Source organism: Lonchura striata, chromosome 5 (genome assembly GCF_050655825.1).
Source record: "Lonchura striata isolate lonStrDom1 chromosome 5, ASM5065582v1, whole genome shotgun sequence".
NCBI classification, from domain to species: Eukaryota; Metazoa; Chordata; class Aves; order Passeriformes; family Estrildidae; genus Lonchura; species Lonchura striata.
Genome location: NC_140707.1, coordinates 4,531,810 through 4,552,446, shown reverse-complemented (window position 1 = coordinate 4,552,446; position 20,637 = coordinate 4,531,810). Strand labels below are relative to the sequence as shown.

General features: G+C 43.2%; 1 protein-coding gene across 1 annotated transcript in view; it reads right to left on the bottom strand.

Moving 5' to 3' along the window:
- Nucleotides 1–914: 914 nt before the first annotated feature.
- LOC146767152 (uncharacterized) overlaps nt 915–20,637 on the bottom strand; it is a 221,295-nt gene continuing 201,572 nt past the window's right edge. The window contains 1 exon segment of the mRNA XM_085581093.1: nt 915–11,131. Within this exon segment, the coding sequence (XP_085437219.1) occupies nt 10,717–11,131 (415 nt within the window). The 3' untranslated portion in view covers nt 915–10,716.

The window sequence follows — 20,637 nt, the reverse complement described above, 5'->3', positions numbered from 1 at the left end:
AGCAAGGATAAAAGGAATATAGCCGAAAAGCTTAACAGAGCTCCAACTTAACAGGACTTAACTTACATCTAAACCTTAAATGATAGTTTGATAGTCACAGTTTAGCAAAGAGAAGAGCTTAACAGTATTTAACCTAACTTATAACCTACAACTTAGCAATTTAACAGAGGAATAACATTTAACAGTATTTAACTCAGCCTATAACTGAAGAGAGCTTGGCAGAAGAATGGTTGTACAACAGGGGACATGATACCGTAAAACTAATCCAAGTAGAGAGGGCTACATGACTGCTGCAAAGTTCGCATGACCCTGAAGAACAGATGGTGTGCAGAAAGCAGGATATTGAAACTGCTTGGTATGTAAAAATAGATAGAGAAGAACAAAGAAGTGCTAAGCTGTTCTAACTGCAAGGTCAGCTGGACAGGCAAGTATCAATCACAAAGATAGTTTTAAGATAATAGTACAAGTCACATAGCAACCAATCATGAGTTCGGCTTTTGCAATATGTATGAGCTAATTAACGAACATATATAAACTGTGTAATCTGTCACAATAAAGTGAGACTTGATGATCATGATAGCATGAGTCTTGTCTCCCGCGGCACCCTCCAACAACTGGCGCCCGAAAGCAGGGACCTTATCCGAGCCAGAGGCAAGAGAGGTGCTGTGTTGGGGTTCGGGTCCTGCAGCTGGAAGGACGGCGAGATATCGAAAAGAGGCCAAACGCTCTGCTCCACGCCCTGAGTGACCGTAGAGGCAAGCTCAGCCGATACGTGCTGCCGAAGCCTGAAGGAGCCAGCAACGGTACCGACGTAATCATGGAAAGGCAAGCAGCATATGATTTGTTTAGTGCTTCTCTTAGAAAAAGGCAGATTAGGAGGATTGACTTATGTTATAAATTTACGCCACAACGGGTCATAATCCAATTTAGAATTTTATTGATTACAGCAAGTAGGATACGAGTAAAACAGCGCTGGGCGGTAAAGGGACTTCTGCTCTCTCTTTTGCCGCGCCGATTTGTCTAAACGGTCCTCTTTTATCCCATTTTCTTTCCATGAATTCCCGAGGGGTCTCCTTTGTTTAAGCTTGCAGTTTCCTTTTGTTTATGTAAGCAGTCAGTGAGTAATGGGGGTTATCTTTATCTTGTATCGTCAGTCCCCAGGTGTAAGTGTTTGGTTTCCTTATCTTGCAAATGTTGTGTCCGCAGGCTATTTGCGTATCCTTGTTTTCTAAACAATACCTTAGTCTGTAAGCCATCTGTATTTTCTCACACTTGGTTTCCTATCCTCAGTCTGTGATTTCTCACAAATCCATTTCCTAGCTTTATATATATATCTTAATAAACAATACCTCAGTCTGTGGTTTCCCACAATTACCCCCATTTTCTTGTTTTATCCCATTATTGTTTATTAGACGCTGCTTTCAATCTCGCTATTGCAAATAAACCTTCTTCCACAATCTAAACATTTATCATAGCACTCACAAGGTAATACTTCACAATTACAATAGGCGTAGCCCCCACGTGGCACAATACATTCACAACAATCTTCATCCTCATCAATAGATGCACTTTTATATTTTGCCCCCGACCTCGTAGTTAAAATAAGTAGTTTAGCTATGTCAAATCGTTTTTTAACATAGTGTAAAATACAGCGTAATATACAAGGCCCAAATATAAATCCCAGAATCAATATAATCAGTGGTCCTGCTAAGGCAGATAACAAAGTGGTTAAACAAGGTGAAACATTAAACCAATTTTCATACCATGACCTGCCCACCTCACGATCTTTTTTACGTTGATTTAACCTTTTCCAGAGTTCAGATATAGTATCCTGGACTACTCCTGTATGGTCAGCAAAAGAGCAACATTCTTCATTGAGAGCTATACATAATCCTCCTTCTTTTAGGAATAACAGATCTAATCCCCTTCTATTTTGCAATACTACTTCTGATAAAGACTTTACTGAAGTGGCTAAATTTTGGATAGATTGTCCTATTTTTGCTAAATCTTCATCTACAGCCATCTGTAAACTTTGTAGTTCCTGACTTTTTACTAAGGAGGCTATGCCTGTACCTGTTCCAACTCCACCCGCTATCAGCAGTGTAGCTAAGGTTACCACCGTAATTGGTTCTCGTTTTTGTATATTCAGGTCTCCTTCAAAGTGGCGTAACACCTCCTCAGAGGTGTGATAGATAAGACGAGGAACTATAATCACCTGTATACAAAACTGAGATTGATCAAACACTTTTAGGGATAGGCAAGGCGTTACTCCGGTGTCTGAACAAACCCATTTAGCTCCTGGTGCCAGGATAGCCCATTTGTCATTTCTCTTCTTGTGTCTCTCTATAGTTTTTGTAGTGATTATTGTTGTTTGGTTACACAGAGGCTGATAATCTTTGGGCACTGTACTGATACATTTTCCTTGACCTGTTACTAATTGAATAGTAATTCCTTGCGTATGGTTTTTTTGGTCATTCCATGGACATTCTCGTGGGTTTGAACCACTAGACCATTGAATCTTATCTGGTTTTCCAATTGCCTCAAAATATGGTGGTCTAACATTATAACATAACCAGCACTCCTTAGTTATATTTGGTTTGCTTTGATTAAGGGTACGATAAGAGGCTTGCATTAAATCCCATAAAGGGTCTTTGGATTTTGACGCTCCTGAATCCCTAACTGTCACCCTGTCATTAGTTATTCGATCTGTTACTGATAGGGAGTTGGGACGAGTGGTTGTAACACTTGCGGGGACAATCTTTTTTGTAGGGGAAGTGGGTAAATTCAATACTTTATTCGGCCCAACAGGGAGTGAATCATGTGGTATTTTAACTTTTCTTATGAGAAAGTGCCCTCCCAAGTCTTTAGGAATTCCTCCATAGACCCATATTCCCCATGTTCGTCCCACTAACCACTTGTCTTCTAGGGGATGTAATACTTGAAATTTGATGTAGGTACAGACTTCCTTGTCACAAGGAGCTACATAATTGTCACGCAGACCTGTAAGATCTACAACTGTTTGTTCAGGCACACATTCGTTAGGAGTCTAGGTTGCTTTTATATATTTATCAGGAGCCTTTACCGACCAGCCCAAGGCTATTGTTTCACATCCCCAATAACCACAATAATAATGTCCAGGATAATTACAGTAAGACGGTCCAGAGGCCGGGCATATATAAAATGGAGGTCCTTTTACACAATGTATTGGTACTAAATCACAAAGTTTTACTATGAATTCAGGTGGACCTGGTTTGCTAAAAGTGGCTATTGTTCTCGTTCCTTCCCAAGATATTAGTTCCCATTGAAATGGTTCATGAGGATTTCCCCCTTCTGCCTGGGTTATTATCAATATCAAGAGTAACGGTATACCAGGAAAAAGGGTGTCTGTCAATTTTGCCAATTTAAGTATATTTTTACCAATCCTGGGGAAGTTCGACCGTTGCTGCCTCTGCGTCCCATTGTTCTGATTCTTTTCTCCACAGTTTGTTCCTCTTTTGCCTCACCCATCGACTCGGTTGCGTCGAGTCACGGGGGGGTATCATCTTCTCGGCAGCAAGAGAATTCTTCAGGAGAACAGCTGTTTCGGGATTTCTGCCTGTTTATATAGGCTTCCCACTTTGCAGCTAGAACTAATGGGGCAAAGCAAGACACAGTTAGTACTTCCCCTCTACACTTTATAGCCAAGATTTCAACCACAAAGGGGGACTGGTTCGTTGGAAAGGTATCCACCTTCACAGTGTGTTCACCATTTATCTTGGCATACCTTATACCTAAAACAAGCAGACGGATAACAATTACAGTTTATATCATTACCACAAATTCGTATATTTAGAGTACATATATATTATTTACATCAGCATACCTTCTATATTCACTATGGTGTGGCTACATATGTCTAGCAATTTCCTTCTACACACTTTGTACGCTTCCATATATAATAGATAAAAAAAGAAGTAATTATAGCATATATAAACAGCAATACACACTTTATACCAAAAGGTAATGCAGCAAAAAAATAAAATAACGTCTTTATCATTATGTTATCTTTTCAGGGTTATCTTGGTGTCACCTGGGGTATTGATTACTTTTCAGTGAGGTCTCGTTACTGGGCCTTTAAGGCGGCTGGCATGAGTCCATCCACGCTCAGCAGTCCGGACGGCTGTTTCTGTTGTCAACAAAACAAGATAAGGTCCCTCCCAATTGGGCTTTAGGGTTTCTTCTTTCCACACTTTAATCAATATCCAATCCCCAGGTTTAACGTTGTGTATTTTTAAGTCCAGTGGGGGTCGTTGCACAATCAGTCCACATTCCCAAAGATGGTTACGATGTTTTGCTAATTATGAAACATATTCATTAATCACACGGTCTCTAATTAAAACATTTGTTTGTGGGCTTTCAATTCTGTAGGACATTCCATACACCATTTCAAATGCTGATATTCCTACATCTGCTCGGGGTCTGGTTCTGAGAATTAATAGTGCCATGGGTAGGCATTTAATCCATGATAATTTGGTTTCTATAATTAATTTAGTCAAAATAGTTTTAATTTCTCCACTCATCCTTGCAACTTTTCCTGAACTTTGTGGATGCCATGGTGTATGGTATTCCCACTTTATACCCAAGTTTTCTGTCAGATCTTTAACAATTTTTGATACAAAATGTGTTCCTCTGTCTGAGTCGATTACCTCAGGTACTCCATATCAAGGTATAACGTGTTCAAGTAACACTTTAGTGACTTGGTTAGCGGTTGCCCTGGAGGTAGGAAAAGCCTCAACATAATGTGTTAAGTGATCCACCATTACTAATAAATATTTTTAACGCCCCACCCTAGGTAGTTCAGTAAAATCTACTTGTATATGTGAGAATGGTCGGTATGCGGGGGAACGTCCTCCAAGAGGTCTTTGTTTTATGTTGTTTCGATTAACCTTTTGACAGGTCTCGCAGGCTGCTGTAACTGTCTTTGCTATATTATATACGCCTATACAGGCAAACTGTTGATTAAAATTATCAACTAACGCCTGAGTTCCCCAGTGTGCTTTACTGTGTATTTTTGAAAATATTTCAAGTGCTATGCCCTTTGGCAAGACTTCTCTCCCGTCTGGCAATATGTATTTCCCATCCCATTCCTTAGCTCCTATTTGTTCTAGTTTTTCTTTTTCCGCAGACTAAAAACTCAAATTTTTACTAATAGGTACTTGTTGCATAGTCAAAATTATATTATAATTGCCTGCCACTCGTTTTGCCTCTATATCAGCTGCATTATTTCCCCCAACTTGGTAACTTGTACCTCGCTGGTGTCCTTTTATATGTACAACTGCTATTTTATTTGGCATTTTCAATGCCCCCAGAACTTGCCGAATTAATTCCGGGTGTATCAGTTCTTTTCCCTGGGAGTTAACAAATCCCCTTTCCTCCCATATTTTCCCAAAGGTGTGTACTACTCCGAACACATAACGTGAGTCTGTATATATAGTCCCATCCTTTCCCTTCAGTAACACTAATGCTTTCCACAATGCATATAGCTCACAGGCTTGAGCCGACCAACTGGCACTCAGGGAGCCGGATTCTTTTGTCTTAAATTCCCCTTTTTCCCATTTAACGATGGCATATCCAGACAATCGTTTACCTTCTACTATTCGTGATGACCCATCTATGAATAATACTTCTCCACATTGTAGTTCTTCTTCTTCTAAGTCTGACCTAATGCGTGTTTGTTGTTCAATTGTTTGAAACCAATCGTGTAATGGTTCATTACCTTCTCCTGAATATAAAAACTCAGCGGGGTTAACTGCTCCAGTAGTTTTTAAAGATAATTTAGAGGATTCTATAAGTATTCCCTCATACTTTAATATTCGGCTATCTGTAAGCCATTTTTCTGCTTTTTGTTGTAACACTCCCCTGATGTTATGAGGCACATATAAGACAACTTCTCCATTAAAAGTAATGCGGTTTGTTCCTCAAGCAATAGGGCAGCAGCAACAATGATCTGTAAACAACTCGACCAACCCCTGCTCACAGGGTCTAACAGCTTTGATAAGTATGCCACTGGTTTCTTTTGTCCGGCCCATTCCTGAGTTAATACTCCGAATGCCGTTCCTTCATGTATGTTAACAAATAAATGGAATGGCTGTTTTAAATCCGGGAGACTTAAAACTGGTGCTTGGCTTAGCTCCCTTTTAAGGCTGGCAAACTGCTCTTGATCCTGAAGAGTCCACTTGGGTATTTTGTCTTTAAGCAGTTGTTCATATAGGAATTTAACTTTAAAGCTGTAGTTCTCTATCCATTGTCTACAATACCCAAATAGCCCTAATGCCTGCCGAATTTGCCTCTTAGTGACAGGCATAGGTAATTCCAGAATTCCTTTAATACGCTCTGGATCTAGTATCTTCTGGCCGTTAAACAGATAATGTCCCAGATATTTTACTTTTTCCTCTACAAATTGTAACTTTTCCTGTGATACCCGTAGTCCCTTTTGTGCAAGAAAGTTTAGGAGTCGAATGGTTTCTTTTCTTACATTCTCCCTATTATTCCCCGCTATGAGCAGATCATCTACATATTGTAACAGCACATTCCCCATTTGTACTTGATATTCTGTTAAGAGCTCTTCTAGGGCCTGTCCAAACAGATTAGGGGACTCAGTGAACCCTTGGGGGAGCACGGTCTATCTTAATTGCTGTCTCCAGCCCGTCTCTATGTCTTCCCATTCAAAGGCAAAATAATTAGGCATTCTTCTGCCAGTGGACAGACCCAAAAGGCATCCTTTAAATCAATCACACTATACCAGGAATTATGGGGTCCTAGTTTGCTTAGCAATGTGTATGGGTTTGCTACCACAGGGAACCGAGTAATAGTTCTTTTGTTTATTTCCCTTAGATCATGTACGAGCCGATATTTCCCATTTGGTTTCTTTACAGGCAAAATGGGGGTGTTAAAGGGTGACATACAGGGCTCTAAGATTCCTTGTGCCAATAATCGATCAATTTCTGGCTTCAATCCTCTTCGTCCTTCTAAGGATATGGGATATTGCCTTACCTTCACAGGTATGTGAGGTTCGGAAATTTGGATTTTAATCGGTGGCATTTCCAGTCTACTAATTGTGTCCGGAGAGTACCAGACATTGGGGTTAATTTGTTTTTGATCATCCACGGTCAAAGGATAAGCAGACCCTGCCAACTCTTGATTTTTCACTTTAATTTCTAATTGCAATTCAATAATTAAGTCTCGTCCTAACAGGTTAAATTCTGCTTCAGGGACGAGCAAGAGTTCACCCATTCCAAATTTATTTTCAGTTTCGAATACCACATTTTTGATTTTGCTTACTTTAAAGGGTTCCCCTTTTGCCCCAGTTACTTGTACTTTTTCAGGGGAAACTTTACATCCCTCAGGTATCTGCTTAATAGTTGATTTTTCAGCCCCAGTGTCTACTAAAAAGGTGAACTCTTGTTTATGGGGACCTATTTTTACTTTTATCAAGGGCTCATGATGACTCCGGTCCCCTAAGATATAGAGCCCCTGACTCCCCTATTCTGTTTTCAATATTTCCTCATCTCTGATCCTTTCTCTGCAATTCTTCCTTATATGTCCCTTTTTTCCACAGTAAAAACAACACCTCTGTTCCTTTTCTATTTGTTTCATTCTAGCAGATCTGTGTTCACCAGTTCGCCCTTTGCGATCCTCTCTGACTGTTGCTACCATCATTCTTACTTGTCGCTTGCTGCTCTCTTCTTCCCATCTTACGTAGACTTTCTGAGCTTCCCTCAATAATTCATCTAACCCTCTATTCTGCCAGTTCTCTAACTTTTCAATCTTCTTCCTGATATCTTCCCATGATTTTGCCACAAACTGAGTTTTGAGGAGCATTTGCCCTAAAGGGTCGTTTGGATTTACCCCAGAGTACAGCTGAAGGGCTTTCCTTAGTCGTTCCAGCCACTCAGTAGGGCTTTCATCATTCTTTTGCATTTCATTAAATGCTTTATTGATATTCTGCCCACGGGGTACTGCTTCTCTAATCCCCTGAATTACTATAGTTCTCAGGTCCTGCATATGAGTTCTAAGCGCCGGATCCTGATTATTCCAATTAGGTCTTTGGAGTGGCCATTTAATATCTGCTTGAGGTCCCTGAGCATGTTGAGAATCCCAGTCTCATTCCTGCTCGTCTAATCATATCTCTTTCCTCGGTAATGAATAATTGACCAAGGATAGATTGCATCTCATCCCAAGTATAAAGGCTTGGTCCCAAAAATTGATCTAGTCTTTCTGCTACTCCGAGTGGGTCCTCAATTAAGCTTCCCATCTCGGTTCTTTTAAAATCTCGTAAGTCAGCCGAGTTTAAGGGGACGGAAATATATCCAATCACAGGTTGAGGTCCCCCCATGGGTATTTCTCTTAGGGGGTACATCTGAGCTTCCCCTCTTTGACTTCTAGTTACGTGTCTAGGAACGGGGGGAGACCCTTGTTCTGACTCTGGTGAGGGAGTGGGTGCTCTGGAGACCTCTGGAGGGGCTGCGGAAACAGGAGGAGGGATGTAAGGAGGGAGGGTTAGAAGGGTTTCGTCTAACTCTTCCTTCTTTTTCTTATGTTTAGTTTTTATTTCATTCAGCGGATAAAGTCCAGCTCCCGGTCTTTTTAGCCACACTTCTGCGTATTGTCTCCCCTCCGGGTTAAGGAGTTTTTTATTATTTACCCAGAGGTTTAACTGCTGCCTTACCCAATCTTTTTCTGACCCATAAACTGGTCAAAAGACATTTTTAGAAATCTTCTTCCCTCCCCATATCTTAGTACAATATTCTATCATTTTTTGCTTATCTTTCCCTAGGGTTCCAGGGAAATATCTCCAATTATCTAAGATATATGCCAGAGGGGTATCCTTTGGTACAGTGGGTACCCTTCCCATGGGAGTCGAAGGCTTGCTTCCCTTCGCCCCCATCTTCTGGAATATCTCCACACACACACGTACTCGCTCCTCTTGTTCCTGGCCCAGTCCCTCGCGGGAGATGGAAAACGCAGTACTTAAGAGTCCACACTTGCTTGGCTCAGTATATCGAACCTCTCATTCGTTATATTCCAGGAAACCCAATCCCGCCCGAACGGAAAACCCGTGAGAAATTTCACCGTGAACAGTTTCGCTCTGCGAATAATTTCACTACTTACGCGTCCTGCGTCTTCGTCCGGACTCTCGTGCACAGGATTTTTATGGGATTTTTTACCGGTCTCTCCTTTGCTCATTATCCTAGACTTTAGGTTCGTCGGTAAGGTTAGGGTAAGCTATTGGTCGCGGGACCACGAAATGTCGCGGGGCGCCTCCCCGGAGGACCAAAGCCCACCGTTCCTTATCCGAGTCACGACACCAGAAATTGTTATAAATTTACGCCACAATGGATCATAATCCAATTAGAATTTTATTAATTACAGCAAGTAGGATATGAGCAAAGACAGCGCTGGGCGGCGGGGGAGTTTCTGCTCCCTCTCTGCCGCGCCGATTCATTCAAACAGCCCTCCTTTTTATCCCGTTCTTTCAATGAATTCCCGAGGGGTCTCCTTTGTTTAAGCTTGCAGTTTCCTTTTGTTTACGTAAGCAGTCGGTGAGTAATGGAGGTTATCTTTATCTTGTATCATCAGTCCCCAGGTGTGTTTGGTTTCCTTATCTTGCAAATGTTGTGTCCGCAGGCTATTTGCGTATCCTCGTTTCCTAATCAATACCTTAGTCTGTAAGCAGTCTGTATTTTCTCACCCTCCGTTTCCTATCCTCAGTCTGTGATTTCTCACAAATCCGTTTCCTAACTTATTTATATATATCTTAATAAACAATACCTCAGTCTGTGGTTTCCCACACTCTGATGTCCCTTCTGTCCCTTTCTCACCCCCTCATCCCCTCTGTCACACCCCTGCCACCTCCTGCGGCTTTTGGGGGTCACTTGAAGCTGTCCCCCGTCCCTCCCCGGCCCCCCAGGACCCTCCGGCTAGCTGTCCCCTCCAGGGGCCGAGGTTTTGTCGTGGTCCCGCTGCCCTGGGCTTACCAGGCAGCGGCTGGGTTAGCACGGTCCGAGCGGCAGCGTGCCTCGGTCGCCGCTAGGGATGGAGATAAAGAGACGAAGAGAGGTCAGTGGTATACAGTCCAGAGAGATTGTATTGCCTGAACGGTTGCAGGGACCAAAGACCCCGGGCTACTGCCCAGATACAGTTTTATATAGCAAAATTAAGAGATAAGGTCTAAACAATGGAGACAGTGTCCAGCTTAGGCGCATCAGAATCAACCCAGGGGTCAGGTCAAATGGGAACTGCTCAGGGGTGGGGAGAAGGGGGTTCACAGAGAAATGCTGAAGCAAAACTTTCCAAAAATAATGGGGCATACAAAAATGTATATTTTCCTCAGTTTCCCATTCCCAAGACCTTTCTAAAACCCTTCCTCCACACTACCACGCCAGCATGATAGCAACACCCCCCACTGTCCCCTCTTCTTGCCCAGGGAGACTTAAACTGTCTGTGTTTCCCACAGTTTCTGCTCAGTCAGGCCTCAGATATCGGGCCCCTTTATCAGCTCCATTGCTTTACTCTCTGTTTTATTCCCTATATGGGGGCACCAGGGCTCTGCCCAATGGGGTTCACTGGGGATCATCCAGCCCTGATCCTCCCATGAGGTATGGAGCTGCAGCAGCACACCAAGCTCTTCCCTCACTCCAAGCTCTTCCCTCACGCGGGGCACTCACAGGGCTTCCTTTAGTGGTGCCTCCTTTGGTGCTGGGTCAAGTGAAAGCTCTGTGAGAAGCTCTTCCCACACTTCCCACACTCGTAGGGCCTCTCCCCAGTGTGGATGCGCCGGTGCCTGATGCGGCTGGAGTTGTGTTTGAAGCCCTTCCCACAGTTGGGGCAGCGGAAGGGCCTCTCCTCTGTGTGAATCCGTTCATGTAGAAGGACACTGGAGCTGGTCCGAAACCTCTTCCCACACTGGGGACACTCGTAGGGCCTCTCCCCAGTGTGGAAGCGTTGGTGTATTCTCAGGGCAGAGCTCCACCCAAAGCTCTTCCCACATTCCAAGCACTCATAGGGCCGTTCCCCAGTGTGGATCACCTGGTGCTTGATCAGACTAGACCTGTGTCTGAAGCCCTTCCCACACTTCCCACACTCGTAGGGCCTCTCCCCGGTGTGGATGCTCCGGTGCTCAGTGAGGCTGGAGTTGCGGTTGAAGCCCATCCCGCAGTTGGGGCAGCGGTAGGGCCTCTCCTCTGTGTGAATCCGCTCATGTTTGAGGACATCAGAGCTGGTCCGAAACCTCTTCCCACATTTCCCACACTCGAAGGGCCGTTCCCCAGTGTGGATCCTCTGGTGCCGGATCAGGTGGGAGCTCCGGCTGAAACCCTTCCCACATTCCAAGCACTCATAGGGCCGTTCCCCAGTGTGGATCCTCTGGTGATAGATCAGGGTGGAGCTCTGGCTGAAACCCTTCCCACATTCCAAGCACTTGTGGGGCTTCTCCCTGCCATGAGGCTTCTCCACCAGCTCCGAGCTCTGGCTGGATCTCCGCCCGCCTTCCTGGCTCAGGGGGCTCTTTCCTCCCTGCAGCTCCCTGGGCTGGGTTTGCAGCTCCTCCTCCTGCAGCATCTCCGGGACTTTTCCTCCTCCTCCATCCAGCCACGCCCTGGCAATGACAAATCCTGGTTTGAGGGAAAAACAAGAGAAGAGCTCCTTGGACTGGAGGTTCCTCCTTGCCCAAGTTCATCTCAGGAAGTCATTGGGAATCCTGTGTCTGTAAGAACCTCCAAAACACCAAGATTCAGCCCAAAAATCCCACAAACTTCAAGACACAAATCAAAAACTCCCCGAACATCACCACTCAGCAAAAACCTCCTTCAAAAGATAAAGATTCAGCTGCCACATAAAACCAAAGCACCAACATTTAGCCCAAGAAAGCTCAGAAACACCAAGATTCACCCCATGAAAATCGTGGATCCCGCTCCACAGTTACCTGCTGCATGTGGGGGGAGCACCACTCCTGGGGCTGGGGGGAGGCTGCAGACACAGGGAGGGGTGGAACCTTCTGCTGCTTCCTCTTTCTGCTCCTCCTCCTCCTCCTCTTGTGTCTCTACTCTTCCTCACACTCCTCTTCCTCCTGCTATTCCTCCTTCTCTGGCACAATCCCACCCTCTCCTGCCACTTGCATCCTTTGACCATTCTGTTCCTCAAGCCTGCTTCTCCTTCCCTTCTCCTCCTGCCCCCAGGCCCAGCACCCACTGCCGGCTCCCTCTTCCCCCCAGCCCCACAGCATCCCAGCGCAGGGGCAGGGATGGAGCTGGGGCAGGTCGGGCTGGGGCAGCGCTGGGCTCTCGGCCGCTCCCGCCCGCACTCGGTCCCCACTGCAGCCGCTCCCGCCAGGACAGCGCGGGGGGGCCCGGCCTTGGCGCTGCCCCACTCCCACCTCCCCAAATTCCCCTTGCGGGGCCATGGGGCCGAGGGGGGGGCGCAGGTGGGGTCCAGGTGGGGAATGCTGAGATAATTTTAAGAGTGGGTCCCCAAGAAGAAGAATTGGAATTTGTGGTAGACACAGGGGCAAAAAGAACCTTTATGTTAAATATTCCAAAAGGTTATAGTGTAAGCAAAGATACCGTAATAGTAACAGGAGCAAAAGGAGAGAGTTTCACAGTACCCGTTATTAAAAATGTGGTAATAGAGGGAGAAACTAAATTTTGGTCCCAGGGGCAGGCAGCAATTTATTGGGACAAGATTTACAGGTGAAATTAGGAATAGGGGTTGTTCCAGAAGATGGAAAGATGACAGCTAGACTTTTAAAACTAGGCCAGGAGGATGGAAGAAGAATTAACAAAGAAGTTTGGGCTGGGGAGGGAAATAGGGGAAGATTAAATATTGACCCCATAAAGATTACAACTGAGGAAAAAAAAATTGTCCCATACATGTACGGCAGTATCCTGTACCTTTAGAAGGACGGGAATGTTTAAAGCCAGTAATAGAAGGACTAATAAAGGATGGACATTAGAACCTTGTATGTCTCCCCATAATACCCCAATACTCCCAGTAAAGAAGCCTGACGGGAGCTATAGACTGGTACAAGACTTAAGGGAGGTTAACAAAGGAACTCAGACCTGCTATCCAGTGGTACCAAATCCTTATACTCTTTTCAGTAAAGTTCCTCCCCAGCATCAGTGGTTTAGTGTAGTGGACCTTAAAGATGCCTTTTGGGCTTGCCCATTAGCCCAGGAGAGCAAGTTATCTTTGATTCTGAATGGAAGGACCCACTAACTGGAGAAAACAGCAATTAAGATGGACAAAACTACCACAGGGGCTTACAGAATCCCCAAACTTATTTGGACAAGCTTTAGAAACAATACTACAAACTTTCCCCACTCCCCCTGAAATACAAATTATCCAATATGTGGATAATCTTTTACTTTCTGGGGAAGCTGAAGCTGAAGTTAGAGAGGCTACTATAAAGCTTTTGAATTTTCTTGGGGAAAAAGGATTAAGGGTATCAAAAGGGAAGCTGCAATTTGTAGAATCAGAGGTAAAATATCTTGGACACTTGCTTAGTAAGGGTAGTTGGAAGCTCAACCCAGACTGAAACACAGGGATTCTATCCCTTCCCCCTCCCTCTTCAAAGGGGGAAATCAGAAAGATACTCAGATTATTGGGATATTATAGATTGTCGATTGAAGGATATACACAGACAGTAAAATTTTTGAATAAAAAAAAATGACAGAGGGAGATGATATAAAATGGATCAAAAAGGGTAATGAAAAACTAAGAAAAAAGAAGTTAAAACTAGCCCCAATATCAACTTTAAGCTTACCTTCACTAGCAACACCCTTTCATTTATATGTAAATGAAAAAAAGGGGGTAGCTCATAGGGTTTTGTTTCAAGAGTGGGGAGGAGTAAAGAGACCCGTGGCTTATTTATCAAAGATGTGGGATCCAGTAAATCAAGGCTGGCCAGTGTGCATTCAAGCTATAGCAGCTACTGCAATCCTAGTAGAGGAAAGTCATAAACTGACTTCTAGAGGTAAATTAATTGTGTGCACACCTCATGCAGTACTAAATTTCTTCCAATTTGCATTGTGATTTTTATCTTGAAATACATAACTTACTGTACTCTAGGATTGAAAAACTAGTTTACAGCTGTGACATAGCAAAACCTGCTATTAATTTGAGTCAATGCAGGCTGTTCAATCAAGTGTTCTCAGTGTGTAAAGTTAAACTAAAGGTAACACCAACCGCTTGGTAGATCAATGAGAAACAATTTTCCTTCCAACCAGTCCTTTTTCATGTACCTAAATGTGTTTTGCTTTCTTAGTTTTTTTGTTTTGCTTGTTTGCTGGTTTTTCTGGAAGTGCTAACTACTTGCAGTGTATCTAGAAGAGCAAATAAAATTGTGCATACAAAACACTTGTAAAAAAATAGGGCTCATTTTTTCCCACAATGGGAGGTTGCTACATATAGAAAAGGGAAACTACAAAGCTAGATGAAGAAAAAGGTTCAGTATCTTCTAATGTAAACAATTTGTTACTTCCAGCATCACAGTGGGTGTGTGACACACACATATGAAAAAGATGGTGAGGGAGATCTCTGTTTACTACAGTTTCCTATTTCTTGAATGAGTTAGAGAGCTATGAAGCAATTGTGATTCCTTGTGTGGATTACCCAGGCCTGCAGGGAGGGCTTGGCCATGGTTCCCTCTGTGCTGCAGGCAGCCCTGCAGCGTGGCAGCAGTGGCTTGCCTCTGGTGAGTTTGCAGGCAGGGTGCTCCAGCACTGCAGTGCTCAGGGGCAGTTTCCTATTTTGACACCAAAGCTTAAATTCAAGAGTGCCTCTTCCCATCCAGTTATTGTTTGTACTGTAAGAACCTCTTCAGAGAGTGTCTCCTGGCAGTCAAAAAGAGAGTATTGCAGAGATAAATTCCTTACTTGCTGTCTCCCCCACTGTATCCACATTTTGTCTATTCCCTCTTCAAATTATAGATTTGTAAAACTCATGCTCTGTGTCCTCAGATGCCCTTCCCAAATCAAACCTTGGCTTCTTTGCAAATTATATTGCACTAACAAGCATTGCCTTAAATTTTTTATTGCAGGCAAGATCACTTCAGAAGTAAGTTTTTGTTTACCTTGTTCCTACAACCCTTTCAAGCTTGTGAATGGAAAATTGTGACAGCAAAATAAGTCTTTAGTTTTAGCACTGTCAGCTGTGGGTAGCTGGTAGCCCTTGGTGGAGGGTGCTGTGAATTAAAGGCCTGCAGAACACACATAACAAAACTAATTAAATTTGTAAGGAAGTTGAAAAAGGAGGGAGAGGTGATTGGCAGACTCACCTCTCCAGGATGTAGGACTAATGTTAGAAAGTGGACTGATATTGGAATGTGGATGTTGAAATGTGAAAAGAGAAAAAGAGAGCGAAAGAGAGAGAAAGGGAGAAGAGACAAGAAGAGAGAAAAAGAGAAAGAGAGAGAAAGGGAAAGAGAGAGAAAGAGAAAGAGCGAAATACACCCCAAAGTCCCCATACCATAGCTATTTGTAAGTTCTCCCCCATTCCTGCTAGACAGAGTGACAACAAGGGGAGGGGAGTGAGGAAGTACAGTCAAAGGCAAAGCTGTGAAAAAGAGGGAGAGCTGGACCACCAATAGAGATAAGATCAAAGCAGAGATAGCTGACTCTCACAATGTGCTTTATTTTTTTAAACAAGACTTCTTTTTTTTCCTTCTGATTTTTGTTGTTAAGGAAAGGAGGCTTTTGTTCTGAAGAATGGGTCTGTAAGACTAAAACAGTTGGATGTTGCCTAAAAAGCAAAAAACCAAGAGATGTGATACATCTTGTGTTAAATTTGGGCTAGTCTTTTTTTATTTAACTAATTATAGCTCACAAGAAGAAGAATTGGCCTCTGCAGCAATTAGCACAGCTGGATACAAGAAGAAGAAGCAGCTACAGAAAAAGTTTTTAGTTAAACCCAGAAAGTTTTGAAGAAAACTATTGGTGAAAGTTAATGCAGTATTGTTTTTCTTTTAACACTGTTATTAAGAAGTCCTTTCCAGGTACTACTAAAGCAGCAATCCCAACCATGGAAAAGAGGGTGAATTCATGCCAGCAAAATAAAAGAATTTGTGAAGAAACGTGAGGAATGGACTATCACATCTAAACCAGGTGATACCAAATTGACTTTCAACCAGGACTGGGTGGTAATGGTTTGGGAAGACCCAAATGATCCAAGGCAGGTACAAAGAATAACACCTAACTGAGAAATAAGGCAAAGCTTGCATCACTGGTTCTAAGCCCTGCCTGAATAAGCCCTGAGACGCCTCCGACACCTCCTTGGCAGAGGAACACTGCCACTTCAAACAGGAGGGTCGGGAGTGTTTGAGTCAAAGAGTTCTTATAGTCTGGCCTTAGCCTGTGACTTGTACAGGCAAGAAGGGAAATTGCCATTAATACTATGCTGTATACTTTATTTGATTCATCCCCATATTGGACATGGCAGCTGGGTTATAAGTGAATGTTTAAATTATGAGAATAATTGGCATTGTAGCTCACAAAATCTATGTTCTCATGGCAAGAAGTATTGAGTACTGAATCAATCCCCTATACAGAAAGACCTCAAAAACTGAAGTAATAAATTGCTTTTGTAGATGGGGATTATCAATGCCTGTGGACTGAGAGATACCTGAGGAATGGTGGAAAACCACAGTTAAAAGGTGTCAAAAACAATTTGCCTGGAAATGAGTAAAAAAGGAGTGACAAGGGAAACAGAGGGTAAGCCTGGATTGAGCACTGAACTCACCAGCGAGAAGATCACACGTACCTGCTGTGGGCAGCAGCCCCACAGGCAGGGGAGCTGGGGGTATAAGCCACGCCAGACCTCTGTCATTCCTGTTTCTGTCTCTCATTTGTTGTCTTTTCCCTTCTGAGACAGCAGCAAGATCGTGTCACAAATGCTACAGAAAGTATCACATGGAAAGAAACCAAAGTTCCTTTTTGTCACACACACCCATGTCAACAGGCACTGTTATAACCCATCCAAATTAAGTACCTGCAGGAAAAAGGGGGAAAATTATCACATTACAAAGAACTTAGGAAAAAGTAGTAATACTTGGGGCATGGAATGTCCAAAAGGAGAGAGATGGATTTGTTTTACATTTGATCTTAGAAATATAGTCCAAGATTCGGTAAAGAGACAGTTAGTAAAAAAAAAAGGGAAAACAAGCACAGCAGTCTAGCTCTGTGTTAACCCCAAATTATATCCTGAGTCATATTAAATGACTCCAAGCAGTTATAGAGAAGATAATAAACAAAGCTGCTCAGGCATTGGAATTAATATGGAGTCTGCAAAGCCAAACATCACCTGCAGTGCATTAAAATAGGTTGGCTTTACGCTAGTTATTGACTAAAGAATGGGGTGTACAGATTGTTGAAAATAGATGGCAATGAGGATGTCATCCTGGAAAAAACAAAGGATATCAGAAAAAAATTATGACCCAGGTATCAGTCCAAAAATGGGAAAATAACGTTAAAAACTAGCAGGTGGGGTAATGTATTGAGAATGGGATGGTGGAAGAAATTAGGATTCTTCCTTTTATGTGTTACAAGTGTTTTGATATTTCTTCTTTGTTTAATCCCATGTTTTATTTGATTACCAACAGAGTCCAAAGAATGCAGGAGGACAGGAAATATTCTTTATAAATAATTTGGCTTGCGCAGTAAGAGGTGGGATTGTGAAAAATGCATATTTATGATTGGCTTTTCACAAATGTTACAATGAATATTATATGTGTAATGTTAGAAAGTTATGCTGTATTAATTCCCTTACATATTGTGTTAAGTGTAGTTTTAGGTTACAACATTATGTTAAAATAGAGACAATGTATGTGGGGGGAGTTTTCTTTTTAGGAATGAGATGCTCCCTTCGAAGAACACCTAAATCTTCCAAAGGAGAGGAATTTATGGCTTCTTATCAGGAGAAGCTAATTTCTTCAGGCCTTGCTCAGACTTGAAGATGCCAGGGGATTAAAGGGAACAGTTGACATACAACAGAGTTTCTTGTTTAGAACAGAATGTATGCATAACGATGAAGGATGTATGACTATGCAACAAGTGTCTTTGTTTAAGGGTGATTCCTTTGTTCACAAGTCATGCTTTTCTTGACTTAGGGTCCGAGAGCATCTGGACATCCGTAATTCTTTGCTCTTTTTGTCTTGTAATTGTCCTAACTCTAATTGTATTATTATTTTTATAACCATTTTATTATTATTAAACTTTTAAAATTTTAAAAACCAAGTGATTAGAGTTTTTCAAAATTTTCAAAACTAGATGAGATTTAAAGGTGACCCTTTAACTCATGAACAATAAATAGATGATTTGAAGGAAAACAAAAAAGCAGTAGATTGTGGGGGGTGCACAACTGAGGCTGCTGAAGGCTGCTGAGGAAGAGAAGCTGCATTCCAGGCACCCAGGAGGAGCTTCAGAAATGCAAATTAACACTGCTGGGGCAAACTGGGGACAAGGTACCTGGCTCTTCTTGCCTGGGGCAGGAATTGGCTGATTCCCTCTGCCCCTCACCCCAAGCTCTGCCTGCTTGCACAGATGGAATCTGCACAGCTGAAGGCAGAGCCCATGCTGAGGATCTCTGACTCTGCAACAGAAATGGCTGAAGCTGCAAAGGGAAACAGCAAATGGAGAATGTTGGGAAAACTTCACTAAAATAAGGGGGGGATCATCCCTCTGCCCACTCCAACATCTGCTGTCACTGTCTGTGCTGTACAGGGTGTATCAGAGCACTGGGGGTTTTGCTAGAACAAGTTCAGGGAAATCAGTTGGAATTCAAGTATATGATGAAGGAGTAAGAAAAAAAATGGTCAATTGATGCAGCCCCAGCTTGAGGGAGCGCCCAAACATGGGGAAAAGATGAACGGCCACCAGAACAAATCCTACAACACCATGGACCAGCCCCTGGGAACCAAAATGATTTTGTGAAAAATGCATGTTATATGGCTCTGTGCAGATAGTTACTACATGTATTATGTTATAATGATAACTTGTGCTGTATTAACATTTTAATAGTATGGTAAACGTAGCTTTGTAGATAAAATGAAGCTTTAGTAGTTAAAAGAGAAAATATGCATGTGTGTGTGTGGGGGGGGGGGTTAAGGAATGAGAACACCTAAATTCGCTCAAGGAACACCTAAATTCTCCAGAGAAGAGCAATTTATGGATTTCTTACTAGAAGAAGTTAATTTCTTCAGGCCATGCTCAGACTGGAGCATGCCGTGGGGATTAAAAAAAACAGCTGACATACAACAGACAGAGTTACTTGTTTTAAATAAAATGTATGCATAACCATGAAGGATATAAGAATATGCAACAGTGTATTTTTTTAGGGGTGATTCCTTTATTCACAAGGTATGCTTGTTATGGCTTAAATGCCCAAGAGAGCATCCGGACATCTGCAAGTCTTTGCTTTTTAATGTCTTGCAATTGTCCTAACTCTAAATTTTTATTAGTCTAATTGTATTCCTACTTTTATAACCATTTTACTAGTATTAAACTTCTAACATTTTAAAAACCAAGTGATTGGCGTTTCTCACAAATTCATATCAGGAGACAGAGAACCCATTTATCATTTCAATGGCATCATTACATTACAAGCTGTCCTCAGAATAAGAACCAACCAGACAGCTCCAGCTCCTGACCTTCCTGCCGACCAAGCCACTGAAACGAGGAACACAACATTTCACCAGAGAATGGGATCAGATTATCTCTTAGCAGAAAAAGCAGGAGTTTGTGGAAAACTAAATGGCTCAAACTGCTGCTGGCAAAGAGATGACGAGAAAACTGCTAAAAAAGATAAGAAAGGAAATAGGAGAGCAGTTTATGTATTGGTCCAAACATGGAAAGGATGGGAATGGGACACGGTTTCCTGGCTCCCCAGCACACCAGGGGCTAAAGGAATGCTGCTTCTCCTCTTCTGTGCTGCAGCAACTCTCATCTTTTTACCATGCTCCACACCTTGGCAGTGCAGCTCATCCAGCAGCTGAGCCAGGGCATGCAGGTGGCAGCCAGGCCTCCTGATCCACAAACGGCTACAAAAGGACAGGGAATGAGGGCACCGAGAATAATCCCAAAACCAAAGAGGACCCGGGAAGAACAAAACAGAGTCAAGGAGTGAATCTGCCTGGAGATAGGGCCAGGCACGTGTAGATAAGGGGAGAAACCATCAGTTACAATAAATGTTACAAATTGACCCAGACAGCTGCTCAAAGTCCCGCTACATTCCCGAACTTCGAGGAGAAGAACAAAGACTTAACAGAGCCATGAATATCGGCTGTTCTACAAAAGGAGGGTGCACATTAACGAGGACAGGCTCCAGGCGCATCGGGAAGTCGGAACCTTCCAAGGAACTCAGCCGGTGGGCAAAGGCAGAGGGAGATCGGCCGGGAAAATGAGGATAAAAAGGAGGCTGCGGACTACAGCCACGGCAGAGAGCGCACGGCAAATGCCCCACGGCCTCTGCCCCTGCTCGGCAATAAAGTCACTTTGACAGGACTCCTCGCTCTCCCCCGGGCACACGAACCTCCGGCGACGGGAATTTCCCCGCCCGCTGCCGGCCGCGGGGCAGCCCCTCTGTCCTACCCACAGCAGCCGGGCCGAGCCA